Source organism: Lissotriton helveticus, chromosome 2_1, assembly GCF_964261635.1.
Source record: "Lissotriton helveticus chromosome 2_1, aLisHel1.1, whole genome shotgun sequence".
In the NCBI taxonomy this organism is placed as follows: Eukaryota; Metazoa; Chordata; class Amphibia; order Caudata; family Salamandridae; genus Lissotriton; species Lissotriton helveticus.
In genome coordinates, this window is record NC_136059.1 from 1,939,889,498 (window position 1) to 1,939,911,593 (window position 22,096).

At 42.7% G+C, this 22,096-nt stretch overlaps 1 protein-coding gene across 2 annotated transcripts in view; it reads left to right on the forward strand.

The window, feature by feature from the left end:
* Positions 1–22,096, forward strand: part of GAB1 (GRB2 associated binding protein 1) — a 290,545-nt gene that overhangs the window by 229,608 nt on the left and 38,841 nt on the right. For both annotated transcript variants that reach the window (XM_078676871.1, XM_078676870.1), the window contains exon 6: positions 3,603–3,906. In XM_078676871.1, coding sequence (XP_078532997.1) covers positions 3,603–3,906 — 304 coding nt within the window. The remainder of the gene's footprint in view (positions 1–3,602; positions 3,907–22,096) is intronic.

A 22,096-nucleotide genomic window follows, 5' to 3' on the forward strand; every position in this document is an offset into this window, starting at 1 on the left:
GCGGTCACGCTGGAGAACTGTAACATGATCCTGGAATGCAAGTGGCACACTGCGCGCCTCTGCTCACTCCGCTCGCTCTTGAGACACATAGGCTAGGGGAGTAAACATTTAAAGAAAAGGTGGGACCTATCCACGCCTTTGCCCATTTGCGTGCTTTCATTTGTGAAAGCCAGAAGTAATGGCCAATCAAATGTGTGGGTGTAAACAAATCCACATGGAAAAGGTGAAAGTAAGTTGGGAGTGCTTACAAGAAGCCTCCCATAGAGCAGCGCATGCGCACTGCTCTAGGCTCGACCTAAAAATAGCTAGTAAGAGCCTTTGGTAAATTTATGGTGGAGTCACTGAATGCACTGTGCCTCCCACTGCTCTTGCGGACCGTCCTTTCTGATAGAGGAAAAGCGCCAACATAGTTACTCCACCAGTGTGAATGCATGTGAAGAGGGTTCCCTGAACTTGCAACAAAGGCAGAGGCTCTATGAAATTTATATTGCTTATGTCCTTGTCGAGCTTTAGGCAGAGTACACTAGAATGGGAGCCCGCTCCTTTGCAGACTTGGGCCAAATTGATCCACAGATAGAGGAAGGCTGTCTAGAAGGGATAGATAGTGTCTTGGTGGAGAAATGAGGGCTACATTAAGAAAATTAGACTACATTCTTTGGCATTGTATGTGGTTTATACATTCCATTGAATCTGCTAAATATTTGCTTAAAATAAGTTTAAGAAAAAGAGGACTAAGTAAACCGGTACTAGCTAACTGATGTTTCAGTTCTGCACTAGCGGGCCATCTGGTAAACAGAAGTTAAATCCAGTTCGGCTTACTCAGTCCTGCACAAGGGGCCATCCGATAAAAAGAAGGTAATTACAGTTCTGTTTACTAAGCCCTGCCAAGTACTACACATCAAGCTTTAGACTAATACATTTTTCAGTGTGATGGTTCATAAAACCGCACTGAAATGCAAAGTCGCGCTTTATGGAACAAGAAGTTAATTGATTGGCATTGCCCAAGCGTCTCTGTAATAGAGATAACATACTTTTATTTTCCTTCTAATCCTGTAAAATAGAATGCGTGCATCTGGGACTTCATGTCTCATGATACCCCCAGCTTTGTATTATCCACAAAGCAATACATGGAATAGGACCACTTTTCATCAGGAATAAAATCACCAAACACATTCAACAAAGGAACCCACGCTCTAAAGGAGCATCTCGCCTCAAAATCCCACCATACAAGAAAAAAACAATGGGTGGCACATCCTTCTCTGTTCAAGCAGCTAAACTATGGAACTCTTTACCCCCCAACATAAGATCCACCGACAACCACCTCATCTTCAGAAAACTACTCAAGATCTGGCTCTTATCCACATAAGCACCATACGGAAATAGAAATTTACAGCATATCCCTCTGTATATAAGCATTTGTTTTCACTATGGATATGTACCTATCTTTGTGTATTACTTTATAAAACATGTAAAACAATTATGTTAAGAGAAGAAAAAAAATAATAATAATATTCATCAATAAATAAAAATCATTTTTGGTCTACATGTACATACCTCCATTGTGCATCTATGTACCTTCCATGTACTTGGATCTGTGTGTCTGTTACTTTTCTCCTGAAAAAGCATATCCAATGCACTACCCTATTTCTCATCCTGTGCCTCTATCAATATATTTAATCTAAATATACTTACTTCTTTTATGTATCTATATACTTTCAATGTACTTATGGATCTATATATTTATCACTTTCTTCTAATTAAGCATTTCCAATGCACTAGTCTATTTCTCAGCCTATAGATCGATCAATATATCCACTACATCCACTCTCATTTATCCCAAACCCCATACCACTACTATGATCGCCAAAATAACCTTTTCTAGACTCTCTCCTGCTCTACCCCTCCTTGCATCATCTGACACCTCTTTTTACTACACCGATCCCCTAAAACAAACATTTCTAAACTCTCCCCTCTGACTCCTTCCCTCCAAAACTCCTTTTTACTCATCCAAAAGCCTCTTCCTACTGCTAAGACTTAAAAATAAATAAATAAATAAAATCCTTCACTTTTATCCCTCCACTATCCTTTTTCAATCAAAATTAACAGACTAACATGTTTCACTTCTCAAATTCCATATTCCTTATTCAACTATACTAATATACTGCCTAAATAACTGAATAACATATCTACTACTCAAATTACTTCATATTTATACTATACTAATTTTCAACACTAATCCTTTATGGATTCCGGAGTGGCGTGCTACTCGCCAGAAAAGAGCTTCAACACCCATCAAGGGTAACAAGTGCTATATGAATGCAAATCTTTCTTCCCCTTTTATCCATCCGCTATCCTTCTCACTCCAAGTAACAGACTAATATCCACCACTGAAATTACCTCATATTTCACCATATTAATTCACCACTAATCCTTTATAGGCTCCCTGAATAGCATGCGTCAACAAGCGAGCGATAAATAAATACAAACCTTTGTCCTACTCTATCCTTCTGCTATCATTCCAAATCCAAATAACTGACTAACCTATCCACCACTTAAAATGTACTTGCATGTTTCACTATACTAATTCAACACTAATCCTCTGTGGGTCCCGGAGTAGCGTGCTACCCGCCGAAAAATCACTTCGACGCCTCGTCAGGGGTAGTAAGCGCTATAAAAATGCAATTACAATACAATACAATTGCTCATTAGTGTGTTCGTCAACGGAGAGGCAACTGAGCAGAGTGTGTGGTGGAAAGCGGTAAAAGCAAAGTTTAGATAGGCCGGTCAGCAGTACAGTAAAGGTGCACGTGCACCAATTCAACTGACATGGGTATGTGAGACCTGTACTGGCGATTCCGGTTTCTTAGTACAATCTGCATTGCGTGCACTCTGATGAGTTGCATTCCCGATTCCCTGCATTGGTTGCAACCTTGTTTGGTGCCTTAATGGAACATAATGCAGTCACGGTGATTGGGCTCCATTCTTGACAATTTACGCCTATATTTGGAGACTTGGGTTCCACAAGTGACAGTTTGTGCTTGGAGGTTGATGTCAATGTGAATGTCAGTGCTAGTGGATTTGCCGTAGCCTGTTAAATCCAGAGACTCTGATCATAAGAAATGAAGAGGCTGAACATTGTGCAGTGCCCAAGTAAGGAATGTGTTCTGTTATACAAAGAAGAACCACGAAATTCAAGAAAACTATGTTGTGCACTGGTGTGTTGCAGCAGTTTTCAGATATTCTTAGAGTTTCTTGTTGCTCAAATGGGTGTAATTTCTGATATTTATATATTTCCCTAATCTTCATTGCTTGATTTTTCTCGCGAGAAAGTATCACTTTTAGTCATCTAATGTCACTCATAATTACACTGAAATTATGAAAATGTCGTACAGTAACAATTTGAAACCTTGGCAGCTATGTTTACTTAATCCTCCATCACCAGAAATCACAACCAAAAAGGATTCCAGAGTGACTCGTTGTTAAATGAAGCATGTAATAAATGATGCACAGTTCTGAATCCCAACCACACAGCATTAGTCGTATTCTTTGTAATGTCACAGGTAACTATGCCTGTAATAGTTGTCTTTGTGTTTTTGTTCTAGAAAAACAGAAGTATGTTGACCATTGGCAGTATATCAAGTGAAGACCTTGATGAAAATTATGTTCCTATGAATCCCAACTCTCCACCGCGACATCATTCCAGCAGTTTTACAGAACCTATCCAGGAAACGAACTATGTGCCAATGACTCCAGGATCTTTTGACATGTCGGCATTTGGAATGCAGGTCCCCCCACCTGTGCATATGGGATTTAGGCCAAGTCCAAATACACCCCAAAAGAGGGTGGTGCCTGTTTCTGACTGTGAACCACCACCAGTTGATCGCAATCTAAAACCACACAGAAAAGGTAAGGAAAACTAATAGGACGGAGTGGTTGTAAAATATATATATATTTTTTAATTCTAACTGGTTTAAAAAAAAAAAGGGAGAACGTAATATTCTGCACATATTAACCAAGAGCAAAACAAGCTTGCCATGCTTTGCTTGCTTGCATGACTTGCAAAACACATTAAACCTGCTGACATTAATAATTTTGTCTGTATGGGTTCTAAGTATGTGGTCAGTTTTTGCAGTAAAGACATTTATCTGTGTGTTTGTAATAGGGCTGCCTAACATGAATTTGCTACGATAACACCGTTTTTGCATAATGTAAATGTAATGCTTCTGTAACCAACTGTTTGCCTAGCATTTAATATTGCATGGTTGTCACAAAATACAAAAACAATAGGAATGCATTTATCAGGGAATACAAATGAGATTTAAGATGGCTTGTCCTTATCCATATTCTTGTTTTATTTCTACTTGCTTGTCTAACATAAATGAATCCTCATTTCACTTGAGGTTTTAGACTATAAAGGCACTATAATTTACCACTGAAGTGAATGCATGCCGAAAATATTGAGGAAATTCAAGTATTTACTTTAAATAGCATTGGATGCTTATGATTCATGTTTTAGGTGCTATTTTTGTTTAAGCGAATAAATCAAATTAGGAAGTGGTAGTACTTTGTCCCATCCCATAGACTCTAGACTCAGTCTACAAAACCTGAGGCTAAGCAAAGTAACATAAACAGGCATGTCCTTAGAGTGCTTATTCACCCCTGTGGAGGTCAGTTGGTGCTGTTGATGGATTATAGATAGGATGTTTGTTACTCTGTTGAGTGTTATTTTATCAACTCAGAAGAATAAAAGGGTGTGTCAACCCACCCAAATTTGAACCTCTTACCAGAAATTCAAACACAGATCCCTTGAGTGGGTGCGTTGGTCCACTGAGCCATGCAATGCCTATCCTCTTGTGTGATATATTTATGCAGCATTGTTTTTTTTTTAAAACCTCAGCATTCGGGAACCTAAAACTTTGCTTTTTATAATGGATGTCCCCTAAAAATCCAGAACTACGAAAAACCACTATCTTTTTTTAAAGAAATTATTGCCCGTTCATATTTATTTTGAGGATCTGGAAGGGGATGGAGCAGCTGATTGAATTAGAATTTGCCTCTACATTGTGTTTTTAACTAAATCTATGTATGTTTGATCTGTTAATCATTTGTGAATTACTTTCTCGAAAGGAAACAGTTTCCAGATTTGAGTCCTTTTTCCCTGTTCTTTGACCGCCCCTCACATAAAAATACCAGGTTTATCAGTCGAATACTTACTAGGCTGTAGATCTAGGCGAGCTGCACATCAGTAAGAGATGACGCTCACAGCACTTGAAATCAGATCTTACCTGTCCAAATTGAATGGCCCTTAGCTCAGTCTCAGGTTTGAAGGTGTCGGCTAAAGGACTAAGCATTATGGGATTGAATCAATGCATGAAGTCCATCAATGAAGTCAGACTGTGGTGACGGTATTTGTGAAACGAAAATCCAGTTTTCAAACAGAATTAACTTGGTAAAAATATAGAAAACTAAAACATATATTGAGTTGCTTTTCAGTCATATGGATAGCAGTATTTCGTTAATTTGTTTTTTTACATGTTTTGATATTAGCTTCTTGTTTTTTTTCCAAAGTTATTTTAAACTGGCAGCAGATAACTTTGATCTTGGTTCTACTATACATAACCACTCACTGCATTTAAACGTGAAGGCTTTCACATGTTTCCCCCCCTTTTTTCTTGGCCCACGCTTGTCAGATAAGCGCCAGAAGGAGCGGGAATTTTTTTTAAAAGTTTAGCTGCAGATTCGTCAAATGGTGCTAAAGTTATAAGCAAAACAAACCAGCATTGGAAATGCAATAGGTCTTGCAATAACGCGAGTCTGAACTATTAGCATTGTAAATGATAATGCCCTTTATTTTTGCGTTCTGGTTTTTGGAACATAAATAAAAGGCTTTGTCATTTACAAGGCCTATAGCTTAAATTTGCGTTAAAACGAGACCTATTGCATTGCAATGGTGGTGGTGCTGCTGAGTTTTCTCTGAATCTGCACTCTGAATCTGCACCCACAATCTGCACTCTGAATCTGCACCCACAATCTGCACCCACAATCTGCACTCTGAATCTGCACTCTGAATCTGCACCCACAATCTGCACCCACAATCTGCACCCACAATCTGCACCCACAATCTGCACTCTGAATCTGCACCCACAATCTGCACCCACAATCTGCACCCACAATCTGCACCCACAATCTGCACTCTGAATCTGCACCCACAATCTGCACCCACAATCTGCACCCACAATCTGCACCCACAATCTGCACCCACAATCTGCACCCACAATCTGCACTCTGAATCTGCACTCTGAATCTGCACCCACAATCTGCACCCACAATCTGCACCCACAATCTGCACTCTGAATCTGCACCCACAATCTGCACCCACAATGTGTGAGTGGCGTTGCGTGTGTGAGTGGCGTTGCGTGTGTGAGTGGCGTTGCGTGTGTGAGTGGCGTTGCGTGGCCGAGTGGCGTTGCGTGGCCGAGTGGCGTTGCGTGTGTGAGTGGCGTTGCGTGGCCGAGTGGCGTTGCGTGTGTGAGTGGCGTTGCGTGGCTGGGTGGCGTTGCGTGGCTGAGTGGCGTTGCGTGGCTGAGTGGCGTTGCGTGGCTGAGTGGCGTTGCGTGGCTGAGTGGCGTTGCGTGGCTGAGAGTGGCGTTGCGTGTGAGAGTGGCGTTGCGTGTGTGAGTGGCGTTGCGTGTGTGAGTGGCGTTGCGTGTGTGAGTGGCGTTGCGTGTGTGAGTGGCGTTGCGTGGATGATAGTGGGCTTGCGTGGGTGTGAGTGGCGTTGCGTGTCTGTAAGTGTTGCTGTGTGGGTGAAAGTGGCACAGAGCCTTTGATGTGGCCTGGCGCAGGAGAAATGCTGCTGCTGCTAATTAAATACAAGAGTGGCCGGGAAGCGGCCGGGAAACACAAGTACGGCCGGCCACATAATTAGGGGAGGAGAAGCCGCACAGCACACGCTGGGAGAAGCCCTTTGATGTGCTGTGCGGCCGCGATGCGCGCTCTGTGCTGGGGGAGGGGGGAGGGCCATTAGCCTGACGAAGGGTGGGAGGGACATTGAGGAACAGATGGCCATGAAAGTGTATGGGCCAAAAGCGCGTGCCTGTACGTGCACTCGAAGAAAACGCCACGAAAAAAAGCGGTGGTTTGACAATCAGTTCGAGCACTTGAATTATCGGCCATTTCCCATTCCTTCGGAATGGTAAAGGACGAGACCTAAAAACACTCTACCTATGAAAACACTACCCTAACAATAACTACACAGGGAAGACTGCCACAATGTAATAAATAAGTGTATATATTGAACCTACTGGCTGTAGTTTTACATAGGAGAAATCATTCTTTTGTTTTGCTAATACCTTTTGGCGCTGTTTGCATCAAGTGGGGGCTGAGAAAAAGGGAGTCCCAAAATATGTTTTCCCCATGCAATTACCATGGGGATTTTAGACCCAACTACAGCCCGAACCGTTAAATGGAATTACACCAAATTTGGCAGAAAGCTAGATCTTGGTCCAGAAAGAGTGCTTCTGTGATTTGATGGAACTGTTCATTAGTATTGGAGTAATTTAAAAAAAGGATTTATGAATATCTAGAGATGCGGAAGTTCTGCGGATCCAGCAGATCTCAGGCCTGGTGGTGGGGTCCCCAAAACTTTTCAAAACTTGCTGCTAATTTGTGGATTCACAGGATTTTTTTTTTAAGTGTGGTCTCCGACTTTTGTTTTTTTAATCCCCTGGGTGGGCCAGGTCCCAGGTGGAATACTTTTTTATAATTTGGTGAGGGGTGCACATGGTCCCCCTTCCATAGCTGCCTTCAGCCACTGGGACCCCATACTAAAGGGCCCGGTTATCATTTCAAAAGGGGATGGGTGCACACTAGTTTAATCCCTGGGGACGACTATTTCGGTCCTGGGTACACCATCCCTTAGGGTCCGACCATATATGTAAAGCAGGAGCCATCCACGGGGCCAAGCCAAACATCCTAAGGGGAAGCCGTTCTCCCTGAGCCATTAATGCCCCTGGGGAACACCATGCTCCAGGGCCGGTTCATGCTGTGTCCCAGGGAGGCCACCCCTTGACATAGCAGTTTACCCGCCCACACAGCGAGGGCAGGGAAATCTGTGTTTGCTTTCGCTTGGCGGGAGGAATTTCAAAACTCCAGCTAAGCTGCTGCAAACACCAAATCTGCTCTTAGCGGGCAGGAGCTTGAAAAATGCTCCTGCGCGCTAGGAAAAGACTTAATCTGTTTCCCTGCAGGAAGCGTTTTCCTGGGCTTAAAGCTGCCCAGGGAGGGGGCCTCCATGCCCCCCTCTTCCTAAAAAAAAAAAAATGCACCGGGAGATGGGGTCCCCAGGGCCAAAATCAGCCAGAGTGGTGCAAGCCCCCCTCTCCATTAAATACTGACCCCAGGGGATGGGGAGTCCGGGGCTAAGCACGGCCTGGGGAAGGGCGCACAAGGGTAGGCTGCCTTTGGGGGAGTTGGGTCACAGGGCCTAGCCGCAGGCTAGGCTTTGTGGCTAACCCTCCCCTTGTGCACAGCCAAGGGTTGAGTAGGTTGCATGCGGAGGTTGGCCATAGATAGATATATTGGATATAGAAATATGTACATATATGGATAATGATATATAGATGCGCAAAGTGTAATATGCTTTTTATTACCATTGTTGAGTTCTTACTATAAAGGACGCATGGCTTCTGTGAGGTCAAGCCTTGAGTGGGTTGTGATGCCACTCTCCTCTTGGTAATAAAGAACATATTGCACTTAGCAGATCTACATCTATGGTTTACGTTAAACTCTTTTTTCACATGCAGTAGTTATGAGCAAAGATATTTAACCAGAACACAAGGAGTTATATCAATGCATGGAGATAAAATAATAATAAGCAGGTCTTGAGTATGGCCTTAGTGGCTGACTTCAGTGAAATTATTCTAGACTGGAATCTGTGATGTATTCATCAATGTTCAGCAGTGTGAGTCTGTGTTTCTTAAGACAGTTGTTCCAAATATTGTTAGTTGGCCACATTTATTTCAAACCGTGTCTGACTTACAATTGATGTGTAAAATAATTTTAGTAGTCTACATATGTTTTGGACATTGAGCAGTAATGCGGTAGTAGGAGAAAAAAGGTTGCTTCCATTTGCTTAAACTACTACCCAGCTGTGACAAGCATGCCAATGCTCTGCTTTAAAAGTTTCACTTATAAAAATAACAAAATATTGCTGTACTTAAAATCATTGAGGTGATAAACAGTTTTTCTGGGACACATTTTCAGATTAGATTTTGCCTTTGTGGGGTGTGTATTTGAGAGCTTTTCATGTATTTCAGCAAGGGCAATGAGTGCTTTAATACTGGATTCAGAATAATAGATCCGTAGCCGCTTTCTTTCAACCAAGAAGCATATTTCTAATGGCAGAGTAAATTAAAAATGAGGATTTTTTTATGTTGTTATTCTCAAACTGAGTTCATGGCAGTTTGCTGCCACAGTTGTTGGTATTTCATAGTATTGTAGGAACTATTTTCTAAGGCATTGAAGGATGATGTAATAAGCAGGCCCTGCTGGGATATCAAACCTGCCACTTGCAGATCACAGGCGACGCCTCTGTCGCGTTTGTGTGTGGCCTGCATGTGGCAGGTTTGAATCTGGCCTGGGCTCACTCGGGCAATGATCCTTCAAGGTAAATTGAGAGTACATATAGAGTTTGAGGAGATGACACTTAAAAATGCAAAAGGAAAAGGATTTTGCTAGTTTCCAGGGAGGTCTGACACCAATGGGTTGCTTTTCCTTTGTCGTTATAGTGTTTCTTTAATTTTTTAGGACTCGCCTGGTGTTAGGAGCGCGCATGCGCTGCGCTCGCCATGCGCGGGCCTTTTGGAATCAATACGGATTCCTATGTGCACGCAGACCGACAGAAGATGTGCACTTGTATGGGTCGCGGCACCCTATCCAGTTTTATCCCCGCCCACCTGGACTGGAGGCTTCACTGGCGGCGTGACACTCTAGGCACTTTTTCTTCATTTGGCTTTGTCAATTGCGGCCGCGAAGCAAGTACAAACAACCCTCTGCCTAGCCGGCCCAGGTCCTGGTAGCTGCGGTGCAGGTAGAACACGTTGCGGTCCGACTACTCGTGGCGGATTTGGAAGAACTCCTCGTCGCCGCAACGGTTGATGAGCCGGTTGATGAGCCGTCTGATGCCGTTCACCCAGCAGTCCTGCAGGAATATGTTGACCAGGGAGGTGACCTGGAAGACGGCTGAAGCCATGCTAACCCTCCGCACCCCGGGGCGGGCGCATCCCAGTTCGGCGGCCGCAGGAGGTGCGGCTGCACTCCCTGCTCCGCAAAGGCTCACACCCTGGGCTGCGGTGCCTCAGAGCGTGCACTGCAAGTATTACGTATACCGCAGATTCCATTTTACGTCAATTGGTCACCGGTGTCTTCCTTCTGTAGGAGTTGTATCGGTCTAGAACCTTTTCATTGTGTGACTTCAAGGCGCTGGGGTTTCCGGTGAGAGAGGGTGGTGGGCAGTGAGTGAGTGAGTGAACACTTCTCCCTGTCTTATGAGGCACAGAGCAGTCCCATTGAGGGGGCACTTATCTTCCTCCTTGGCAGTGCCATCAGCGATCGTCTGGGTTCAGAGTAAAACTGAGCCCCTCAGTAGGCCCCGCTACAGTAAGCCCAATACTACGGTTCCTCTTCAGTGTTGTGTTTTCATGGTGCTGTCTCCGCCACAGACCCGGCCCAGGGTACAGAGCCCGGATAAAAAAAGAATCCGTTTCCACTTTCGGAGGACGTTTTTCAGTGCCTGGAAAACAACTTTTTGAAGTGTTTTCAGGCAGTGAGCCCGTTCCTCGTCCCCTCCTTGCACAAGTTTTGCCCTGTTTCTCCTCGGTCCCCTCGGGCAGTGGGCCCTCGGTGGATAGGAGTCTCTCAGTTCCTAAGTAAACAAAGCAAGGTCGCTTTCGCGGCCTCGCTTCTTTCAACTTTGTTTTTATCCCTCTTTCATGTTTACAGCCACTGCCAGTTCAAAAGAAATAATTCTGCCCATAATCCCAATGTGAGCCAGTCGCAGGCCGAGGCCACGCGTTGTATTATTGTAATATGGTCCCAAATTGTGCATTGTCTGTAAAAGCCTTCTAAGTGTTTCACGTGCAAGTCTGCAATGAACTGGACATAATCTGTATTTCACACTTCCGCAGAGCCAGAAATCCGGGAGAAGGTGCCAGGCATGTTGCTAAGGAGAGGCCCATTTAAATGTGCAGACGGTGCTCATGGGGCAATGAGATGACGTGATTAAAATTTGTCCTAGTAAAATCCTGCGCCACAGAGAGGCTCCGGGCTTAGAACAGGTGGGTTATATGTCCAAGGGAACGTAGATGTTATAGGTTCAGACAGGAAGTGCACCTCAAGTAATACACGTCTTACAGGTTCTTGTCTTAGACATCAGATCTGTCCCTCAGGGCACATAGATCTCACAGTTCAAGCCTCAGGCATTAAAGCTTTCCCTTGGGGCTCACCGATTCTACTAGATCTTTCTTAGACTGCAGAGCTCTCCCTCAAGGCACGCAGATATTACAGGCTAAGATCTTGGTAGACCTACCTCTGAGGTTATACAGATCTTACCGGCTCTGGACTTAGACAAGATTGCTGTCCCTTAGGTCACACACAGATCAAACGGGTTGAGACAGCAGAGGTAGCTTTCAGGCCACAGAGAGCCACCTGGCATGGAGCGCGCTTTGTTTACTCAGTTTGCCATGGTTACATTTTCCAATGACTTGGCTTTAAGGAAGAAAAACAACTCCATGTAACTATTACTTACTTTCAATACGTGACGAGCAAGCACGGTCTGTGCGGGGTGCAATGCGAGGTGTTTATCACAGCCACACTGCTCTGCAACATAACTTAAACACATTGGCAAAGCCAATAGCTCTCACTAAACACTTATAAGGTCTCAAAGGCGAGACCTATTGGCTATGCCAATGCTTGTTTATTTACTGTAGTTTCTCAATGTATATACGTTTTTTACATCTTAACTGTTCATGCATCCTCCTATCAGCCGGACAAAGATAGAGAAAGCATCTTAACTTTGCCCAGTGTTGCAGTCGCCCAATGGAAGACACATACACGTGTATTGAAAACATTTTGAAAAACTAATTTAATTCACAGTGGTTTACTATCGTAGTGATTTAACCACTATTTTGCTGGGTATGATGTCAAAAGAATGTGCTGTGAACATATTAATTGTTGAGACTATTATAATATTCAGGTTTTGCTCTGCTTTCTGTTTTTTTGTGGTTTAGCCTTATAGCTGCATGTTGAGTACTGATGGTACAAACACTCATTTGTGGTTTTTCACTGGTCACTTTTAATGTGCTTTATTTCTGGGATGTTTAAAGAAAAGATGCTGCTCTAAAATAATCCCAAAAAAACCTTCAAAATTAAAAAATGAGCAATTACATTTGGACTTAATCGCAGCCCTTGTGTGCTTGGTGGATTCATTCTCATGTAGAGCCCCAATTCAACTTAGTGTTGTACAAGAGTATTCAGAAATAAAACATTTTTCCCTTTAAATAAATGTGACTGTTAAGGCGATCTGTTCAGTAGCAAAGGTGCATAAAAGGTGACACTGCGTTATAAGTCTTCAGATGTTTTCAAATAGTCAATACTATAGTAATGGGCACGTTTCTGGAGGCAGTGAACATCGTGGCATATAGTGACACAAAGCTTGGTGTGCTGAGCTCCTGCGATGACTGGGTAGGTTAAATACACACTCGTATAACATTAGTGCATATAAATACCTGGAAAAGTAACTACTGTGTGCACGGCATGCATATTTTCCACCTTAATGCAGTTTCTAAAGGATGTCCGTTGTAGAGGTGAGGGGAGGAGTGATCTCTTTGAGAAGAATTGTGAAATAACCTCACTTGCACAATTTTTTCATTCCACATGTCCTGTATTTTGGATTTTTCATCTGGATTCTGAAAATCTGTCTTATTTTCCTTGGAGATGCATCGCCTACTACATTTTTCACTGAAATGCTGTCAGGTGAGAGCACACTGGTGTATTCCTGGCAGTGTTGCCAAATATGCAAACTAAACCCACTGATGTTAGCAGGCAGTATGACTTTGTGTGGAGATGAAGCAAGCTAATGCTATATCTGGTGTTAGCCAAGACCTTGTGATTTTACAAAAATTATGTAATGCCCTTACTTATAGGGGCTTTCAGCTGGCCCTCTGTATTGTTTCGCACTCCCAAGTAATAGAAAATACCGCCCTCCCACATGGAGCTCAAACACGACCAAGCAATGAAAACAAAACACGACCAGGAAAGGGATTTCGGTTGTTTTTTATAAAATGAAACACATCAAAACAAGGTTCTCAGAATAAGGCAAGGCTTTTCCAGATGTCAAATGAACAACTTTCAAATGTATATAGAAATATATATATGTATATATATGTGCAAGCAATAATAACACACTCATAATTAGGCAGATGCAACTGTTAAATGCGTTAATAATAATATGAAATGCAAGCAGATAATACTTGAATGAAAGACAAACAGATAATACTAGACTTCCGGCAAGAAATCAGAAAGATATATACACTAAATACATAAGATGTTTACAACCATTGAAGACTTGGATGTGCACACAGACTCACTCGCACATCATAAAATAAAAAATAAAAAACCTCGATCGTTCACTCGACATGCTTGCCAACTCAAGCTGGAGGAGCCCTTTGACTGCCCAGGCAGGATTCTCGATTGGGACTCAAGTTCCCTTGTGATGACACGTCTGCCCACAAGCGAGCTCCAGTCTGGGCTTCAAGATTTCCTGACTTGAATACCTTTTACTCCGCCTGGGGAGAAGGTTCTAGAAACCTCGCCCTCTTTCTTCTGTCATGAAAAAACTAGCTGACCGTACCGGTCTGTGTCAAGGTCAAGACAGAAGCTGGCCAGGCCCCTGTATTTTGACTCCGAGACAGAGCTGTACATTCCACATATTTCTCTGGCAACAACAATCTCTGCTCTAAAAGGTACCAAGCACACTTCCCACACATTATCCCAACAAAGCTTCCGAAAGCCTAAAACAACCTTGAACTTGAATAGCCTAAACAACTTGAGAAATGTGGGGGCCTGCTGTGCGTGTAAAAAGCACAAGCAAGACAGTGTCGGAATTGAAGATGACATGAGGGCATGTCAAAGCCAATAGTAAGAACCTCATAATATTTCCCATTGTACAACACAATGCACATTTGTGCACCACTGCATATAGCACTGCACACTTCATCTCCCAATGTACAACATAATACACATTTAAGCACCGCTGCTCATAGAACTGCACTCCAAGACCAAGAAAAACATTCCACACCTCTCTCTCGCTTTCAAATTCACATCCCACACGTTCTGTTTCTGGCAAGCGGTTCTACTCTGTGAAAGCTCTCCCACTTTGCAGAAAGAAATCTTCAAAGAAAAGTGCACATGAAGAAAATATTATGTTGTACATTCAAGCTAGGATAAAGTAAAACACCAAAAGTCAATTAAAATCATGGAAGCAAAAAGGCATCACATGGTTTCAATACACAGGAGTGCCTCTAGCACTACACCCTCTTCATTCATCAGCTTGCTGTCAATTACATTTTTATTCTACCCACTTGAGATATCGGTTAACTTCACTGTGACTGACAGCATTCAGCACTTTCAAAAGGAGCACATCCGCACACAAATTAGTTCCCTTAATGTTAGAGACGTTTATGACCTTGTGTGCTTTTTAGAACAACAAAAAAACATTTCTGCTGTTAGACAGTTTTTTATATATTGGGAAGGACACCGCAGCTCTCTGAGTAATGAAGTTTTGCAAAAGCAATATGAAACCGGGCAAGAGTTAGGAAATCCAAATGACTTGATTGGCAATTCTTGTTGTTAAAGAGATGCAGAAAAGAGAAATATCATGAACTGCATCTCGGATGGGCATCAGATAACCCAGTTTTGTATGCTTAGCATTTATACATGTAGAACAAATCATATCTAAAGTCTATTGCGTGCAAAATGGTTTGCTCCTTTAAGCACCAGATCTGGAGCGCATACTATAACCGCTTTTCCCACTCACCAAGTGCAGAGAGATTTCAGCCGGTTTCCCAACGGGCCTTGCACAATCAACAATTATACTGAAGCTGGTGCATCCTGCTGGACAGTATCTCCTGACCCCTGACCCCTGACCCCTGCACGTTGGCTGTAGGAACAAGCATTGGAAATGCAATAGGTCTCGCATTAGGAAAGTTTGAACAATTGGTATTGTAAATGACACTTTTTTTATTTATGTGTTGGTTTTGAAAATAGCAAAAGTAATAGCTTTGTCAGTTACAATGTCAATAGTTTGAACTTTCGCAAATGTGACACCTATAGCATTTGTAATGCAATGTGTGTTGTCTTTACGTGACTTAGATGTATTGATATTGCAAATAACAATGGCTTTTAATTTTGTAAATAATTAATACTTAAATAACATTTATTGTAATTTATAATGGCAATAGCTTAAACGTTTGTAAATTAATTTTGTGAAGATTATGTTCAGTGTATTTTATTGTGACGAAAATCCAAGAACATTGCATTTGCACCTGGTGGTGGATGTGGTGGTGGTGGGTGTGGTGGATGTGGTGGTGGATGTGGTGGTGGATGCGGTGGTGGTGCATGTGGTGGATGTGGTGGTGGTGGATGTGGTGGTGGATGTGGCGGTGGATGTCATGGTGGATGTGGAGGTGGTGGTGGATGCGGTGGTGGTGGTGGATGCGGTGGATGTGGTGGTGGATGTGGTGGTGGTGCACATGTGGTGGATGTGGTGGTGGATGTCATGGTGGATGTGGAGGTGATGGTGGATGTGGTGGATGCGGTGGTGGATGCGGTGGATGTGGTGGCGGTGGATGTGGTGGTGGATGCAGTGGTGGTGGTGGATGTGGTGGTGGTGGATGGGGTGGTGGATGTGGCGGTGGATGTCATGGTGGATGTGGAGGTGATGGTGGATGTGGTGGTGGATGTGGTGGTGGATGTGGTGGTGATGTTGGATGTGGTGGTGGATGTGGTGGTGGATGCGGTGGTGGATGCGGTGGATGTGGTTGTGGTGGATGCGGTGGTGGTGGTGGATGCGGTGGATGTGGTGGTGGATGTGGTGGTGATGGTGGATGTGGTGGTGTTCAGTGGGAATTTGCCGGACAATTTACATTAAGATGTTTTATACTTCATGGACATTTTCAGGGTTGTCTTTGCTTTGTTGTGAAAACTAAAGGGCAGACTCTAAAAGTATCCGATTGCAGGCGAGGAGCCCTTAACGCTGGGGGCCAGGAGCCCCTCCGGGTTCTCATAATAATCAGCCACGGATCAAAGCAGCGCCTGGGCGGAAAACAAAGAGAACCCCGTGGAGACCTCCAAGCGCCTTTGATTTCAAGCAATGCCTGCTGCAGGGGTGGGCCCGTTGCGAACAGCATGGCGGAATTAATTCAATTCAATGGTGTGGCCAACAGTGATGGGGAGGGGCAGGGAGGGAAGGGGGCGAAGGGGGCAAGGGTAAATATGGACATGGAGGGGGTCGGATGAGGGAAAGAAGAGAGGATATTGAAGGCAGGGACGAATGACGTGTTTAGAAGAGAGAGGAAACGAGAAGGGAGGGCTGAAGTGAGGGGGAGGAGGAAGGGGATGAAAGGATGCTGATAGGCGGAGTAGGAGTAGAGGTTACGAAAAGAATGAAGGAAAAGAGGTCAAGCAAAGGCATGAAGCAACTGAAGGACAGAGGGAAGGCAGAGAAGGGGGGGGAGGAGAAATGCGACAAATGTTTTGGGTAAAAAAAAAAAAGAGAGACGGAGGGAAGGCAGGGGAGGGGGGAGAAGAAATGCGACAAATTTTTTTTTGTTGTACTTTATATTTGCCTGGCTATATACATATATTCAAGCATGTACTCCATTAGGTAGGCATGGCTGTGGAGAGGTCAGTAGCACGTCAGGCATCGGCAAACCTTTTGGTCAGATTGGGAAATTAAAACAAGTTAAAACGGTGAGCCACCGTTATGAAAGTAAATGCGCACATGGTGTACTGCAAATGAAAACAAGCAGCTCATTAGGAGTGGTGGGGGCGGGCACAGAGAGACAAGGGGGGAGTGGATGCTGGAGGGGGAGGTGTGCTGGGAGAGAGAGTGGCGCTCTTCTGCCCCTACTTTCAAAGCTGCCATGACGATGCGACACGGCGGGCAGGGGAGGGGGCGGAGCAGTAGCACGTCAGGCATCGGCAAACCTTTTGGTCAGATTGGGAAATTAAAACAAGTTAAAACGGTGAGCCACCGTTATGAAAGTAAATGCGCACATGGTGTACTGCAAATGAAAACAAGCAGCTCATTAGGAGTGGTGGGGGCGGGCACAGAGAGACAAGGGGGGAGTGGATGCTGGAGGGGGAGGTGTGCTGGGAGAGAGAGTGGCGCTCTTCTGCCCCTACTTTCAAAGCTGCCATGACGATGCGACACGGCGGGCAGGGGAGGGGGCGGAGCAGTAGCACGTCAGGCATCGGCAAACCTTTTGGTCAGATTGGGAAATTAAAACAAGTTAAAACGGTGAGCCACCGTTATGAAAGTAAATGCGCACATGGTGTACTGCAAATGAAAACAAGCAGCTCATTAGGAGTGGTGGGGGCGGGCACAGAGAGACAAGGGGGGAGTGGATGCTGGAGGGGGAGGTGTGCTGGGAGAGAGAGTGGCGCTCTTCTGCACCTACTTTCAAAGCTGCCATGACGATGCGACACGGCGGGCAGGGGAGGGGGCGGAGCGGGTAAAACAATAAATAAACACGACGGCTGGACGAGAGAGAAGGGGTGGGGGAGGAGAAATACGACACGGCGGGCAGGAGAGGAGGGGGCGGAGCTGGGGGAGGCTGTGAGATGTGCACGCGCTTTTAAGCTCTAAGCGCATGCGCATTGAGCTTAAAAGTCACGGGCACTGCAAGGAATCGCCACGATTCCTTGCAAGTTAGTTAAAGAGTGGTTAAGCCCCCATAGTCTCGCAAGCTCGATGCGCATGCGCATCGACAGGCGAGACCTAAAAACTGGAGAGAGCCAAGCGGGTAATGGGGATTTTGTTACTAACGTGGTGCATACACTTCACGTGCTGTCCAAGCTCGGGGTTTGCTGTCCAGGACAAGTGTGGGCAGTACAGAGTTTGATGCGAAGGCCGTGGGCTGGGCTACTGCCAGTAGATTGACATATCTATTATATGGAGAGAAGCAGCTAGTTTCAGGATCCTCTAGCCATCTGAGAAGTATATAAATGGGTGCAGAAGCTGCAATACCCTCCCACTCCTCAAGGTCTAGGCAGACTGGAGCTTTGAACCACTACAGGGGTTTCTGCATCTCAGCCAGCCACACCAGTCATTACTACTTAGCTAGATGATCTAGTGGGCAAAGAAAAGAAAGATGAGGGTCGGTCAGCTACAGGTCCGGTGTCTGATCCTGGTAACCTTTTCTCTGGGATCAATTTAGTTTTCACCTGTCAGAGGAGGTGACGTTATAGATTAAGAAGGGGGCTAATGTGAACTTGTTTGAGTTGATCGTTGGGAAACCAGCTAGGCACGAGAGGGCAGTGATTCCAAGAAGTGTGCCCATCAATTATGCGTTTTAGATAATTACGCAGTAAAGGATTACACAGGCTGCGGTATGTTGCAGAGCATTTTTTTACTGTATAAAATAAATCCTGCCATGCTAACTTACCGCACATTATATATGTATCTGAGTTATTAGTGCTTTTTTCGCATTGAAACATCTTGTTTACTCACCTTTATATAGTGAATGGGTAATGTATATTTAGTATCTCCTATGGCCCTTATTGCGTCATCAGATTGTAGTCAACGCCTGTAAAATCTACACTCTTGCTGATCGCTTGTGTGTGTATATATGTATATTTTCAAACCTTTTTAGGGTGTCTTTACTGGTTTAAACCATTGTGTAGGTGTGATATATTTACATAATGCCTTCTCATATGTACTAAGACATGTATGTATGTATATATATATATATATATATATATATATATATATATATATAGATATATATAGATATATATAGATATATAGATGTGTGTATATGTTGATATAGATGTGTGTATATATTGATATAGATGTGTGTGTATATGTATATATGTATGTTTATATGTGTGTATATGTGTGTATATATATGTATGTGTATATATGTAGATGTGTGTATATATATGTAGATGTGTGTATATATATGTATGTGTGTATATATATGTATGTGTGTATGTGTGTGTGTGTATATATGTATGTTTATATGTATATGTGTGTATATATATGTATATGTATATGTGTGTATATATATGTATATGTATATGTGTGTATATATATGTATATATGTATGTGTGTATATATATGTATATATGTATATGTGTGTGTATATATGTATATGTGTGTGTATATATGTATATGTGTGTGTATATATGTATATGTGTGTGTATATATGTATATGTGTGTGTATATATGTATATGTGTGTGTATATATGTATGTGTGTGTATATATGTATGTGTGTGTATATATGTATGTGTGTGTATATATGTATATATATGTATATATGTGTATATGTGTATATGTGTATATATGTATATGTGTATGTGTGTATATATGTATATATGTATGTATGTGTATATATGTATATGTGTGTGTATATGTATATGTGTGTGTATATGTATATATATGTATGTGTATATATATATATATATATATATATATATATATATATATATATATATATATGTGTGTGTATATACATAGATAGATAAAGCTCCCCCTTGTGCATTTATGTGGGTGTGCCTGAAAGGGATAAATGGGCGTTTTGCAATGTTTGTGGTGGGTGATTTTTGTGCTTGGATGGCAGGTTTAATAACGAAAGTAAGGCTAGGCTTCACGTCGAGGCGTAGTTGGTCTCTTCAGACTAACTGTGGCTCAAGCCTTTTCATTATGCAATTTTTTTGTTTTTTATTTGTGATTTTTTGTGTTGTCTGTTAGGGCTTGTTTTCATGCTTCCACAGTTAAAATTAACACATTTACTCAAGCGAATCACTGTACTGTGTGTATTTTGAAACGCGGTATGTGTGCTTGCTTTCTTCAAGTGATGGTTGAATTGATTCATATCAGTATGTGTGGTGTTGCTGCTTGTAAGCAGTGTAATGTATGAGGTAAGCTAATTGTGAGGTAATGTAGAGTGCGGAATACGGCAAATTTACCTGGAGGGCGGTTGGGACTTGGAGCCCAGATGAGGAAGGTGCTGCTTCCCTGCTGGGTCCAGCTATTGCAGAGTTGGGAATAAAGGAACTTTTATACATTAATCTGAGTGTATATCTTCACTACAAATTGGCGACTATCTCAACTCTGCGAAATTTTGTATTTGTTTATAGTATATTTGTTTTAATATGCTACAGGGTGGTATCTAAAAGTTGCTTTCATGTTTGTCATTATTTATTGTGGGGGATGGTATTCTTTGTATTGTGATTCATTGTTATTGATGTGTAAAAGGGAAAAGATGTGTGGTGTTGCTACTTGCAAGCAGTGGAATGTATGAGGTAAGCTAATTGTGAGGTAATGTAGAGTGCTGGATCTGGCAAAGTTCTCTCGAGGGCGGTTGGGACTTTGAGCTCAGATGTGGAAGGTGTTGCTTCCCTGCTGGGTCCAGCTTTTGCGGAGTTGGGAATAAAGGAACTTTTATACATTAATCTGAGTGTATATCTTAACTACAGTATGTTAATTATCATTTACATGTGCATGTCTACCATCTCGCCTCTAGCAATTCCTTGATAGCTAAGTGCATTCAAAATGGCGTAGAACTGTGTAAACATTAAAATGATGGGGTAGGATAAAAAATATACTTGTGTTCCTGCGATGTATTGTTTTTTTATTAGTTAAACCCCACTTCACCGGCCACATTTGTCCTTTTTCCATGCTGCAGAACAGACTAGTTAGTGAAGTGCTAAAAAATAAACTTTGACAGAATCATAATGCTATACCTCAAAAAGTAGCTCAGTCAGCAGTCACAGTTAAATGGATCTGCTTTAGACTAGGAATTTGGAAGTGGAGAAGTTCAAGGATCACATATTAGAGGCATAGTATTTAAAATTGAGAAAATGTATTAATATGCTATAGCGGTGGCTGGGGAAATAGCCCTAAAATGTTTTGAAGACAAACTGTTGAGAAGCCAAACAGTCACTGGAAATCTGCACCAGTACACATGGTACGAGTTAAACTGATTTATATACACCTGAGGCTCAGCTGTGGTGACTTTTAAAACAAAATGGATAGTAGACGCTGTGATATATTTTTAAAGAGCTACAGGAAAGAACATTTTGAAACTAAATGCCTCTTTATTGTATTGGGAAGATTGGATTTTAAATGGTTCAATACTTATTTTCTCACCACAGTGTAAAATATGATGAGGAACCTGTGGCAATTGCACGAAGGGCATAAAATAGGCTTTAAGGCTGAATGTTTGAAAACTGGAAAAAGTAATGGGGATTACTGTTTAGCCGGCAAAAAAGTAGAAAAGAGGAGACATGATAAACGGATAAATACAAAGGGGGCGTAGTCATCACTAAATGAAGTGCTTGTTCAAGGCACCTAGTTTATGGTCTAAAACTAGAAAGAAATTAAGATTAGGTTTTAGGAAGAATGTATAAGAATCCAAGTAGTTAATTGTTTTGATGGCGTCCCCAGTAAAGTGGCTGGACTCTCTCGACAAAATGTCATGAATTTAGGATTAGGTTAGTAGGGCAGTGGCTCCTGTGCCACAGACGCAGTTTGGACACAGTTGTCCTGTTGTGTCCCTTCTAAATCTACTACGATCTTACCCGAAATGTTGCCAACATTCGCCTTATTTTTGTTTCTTTGATGGTAGTCCCATTACCTGATAAAGTGGGTGCTACAGTCTTGAAATGGGGACGTTTACAATGTTCAATAAGGCATTTCTTTGCAGATCATGTTACAAGATAATGTAACTTGACATAGAATAAGATAACATTTGCATTCGTTTTTACAAATATTTGTATTTGTTTTTACAAACTTATTTTATCAACTTGGAT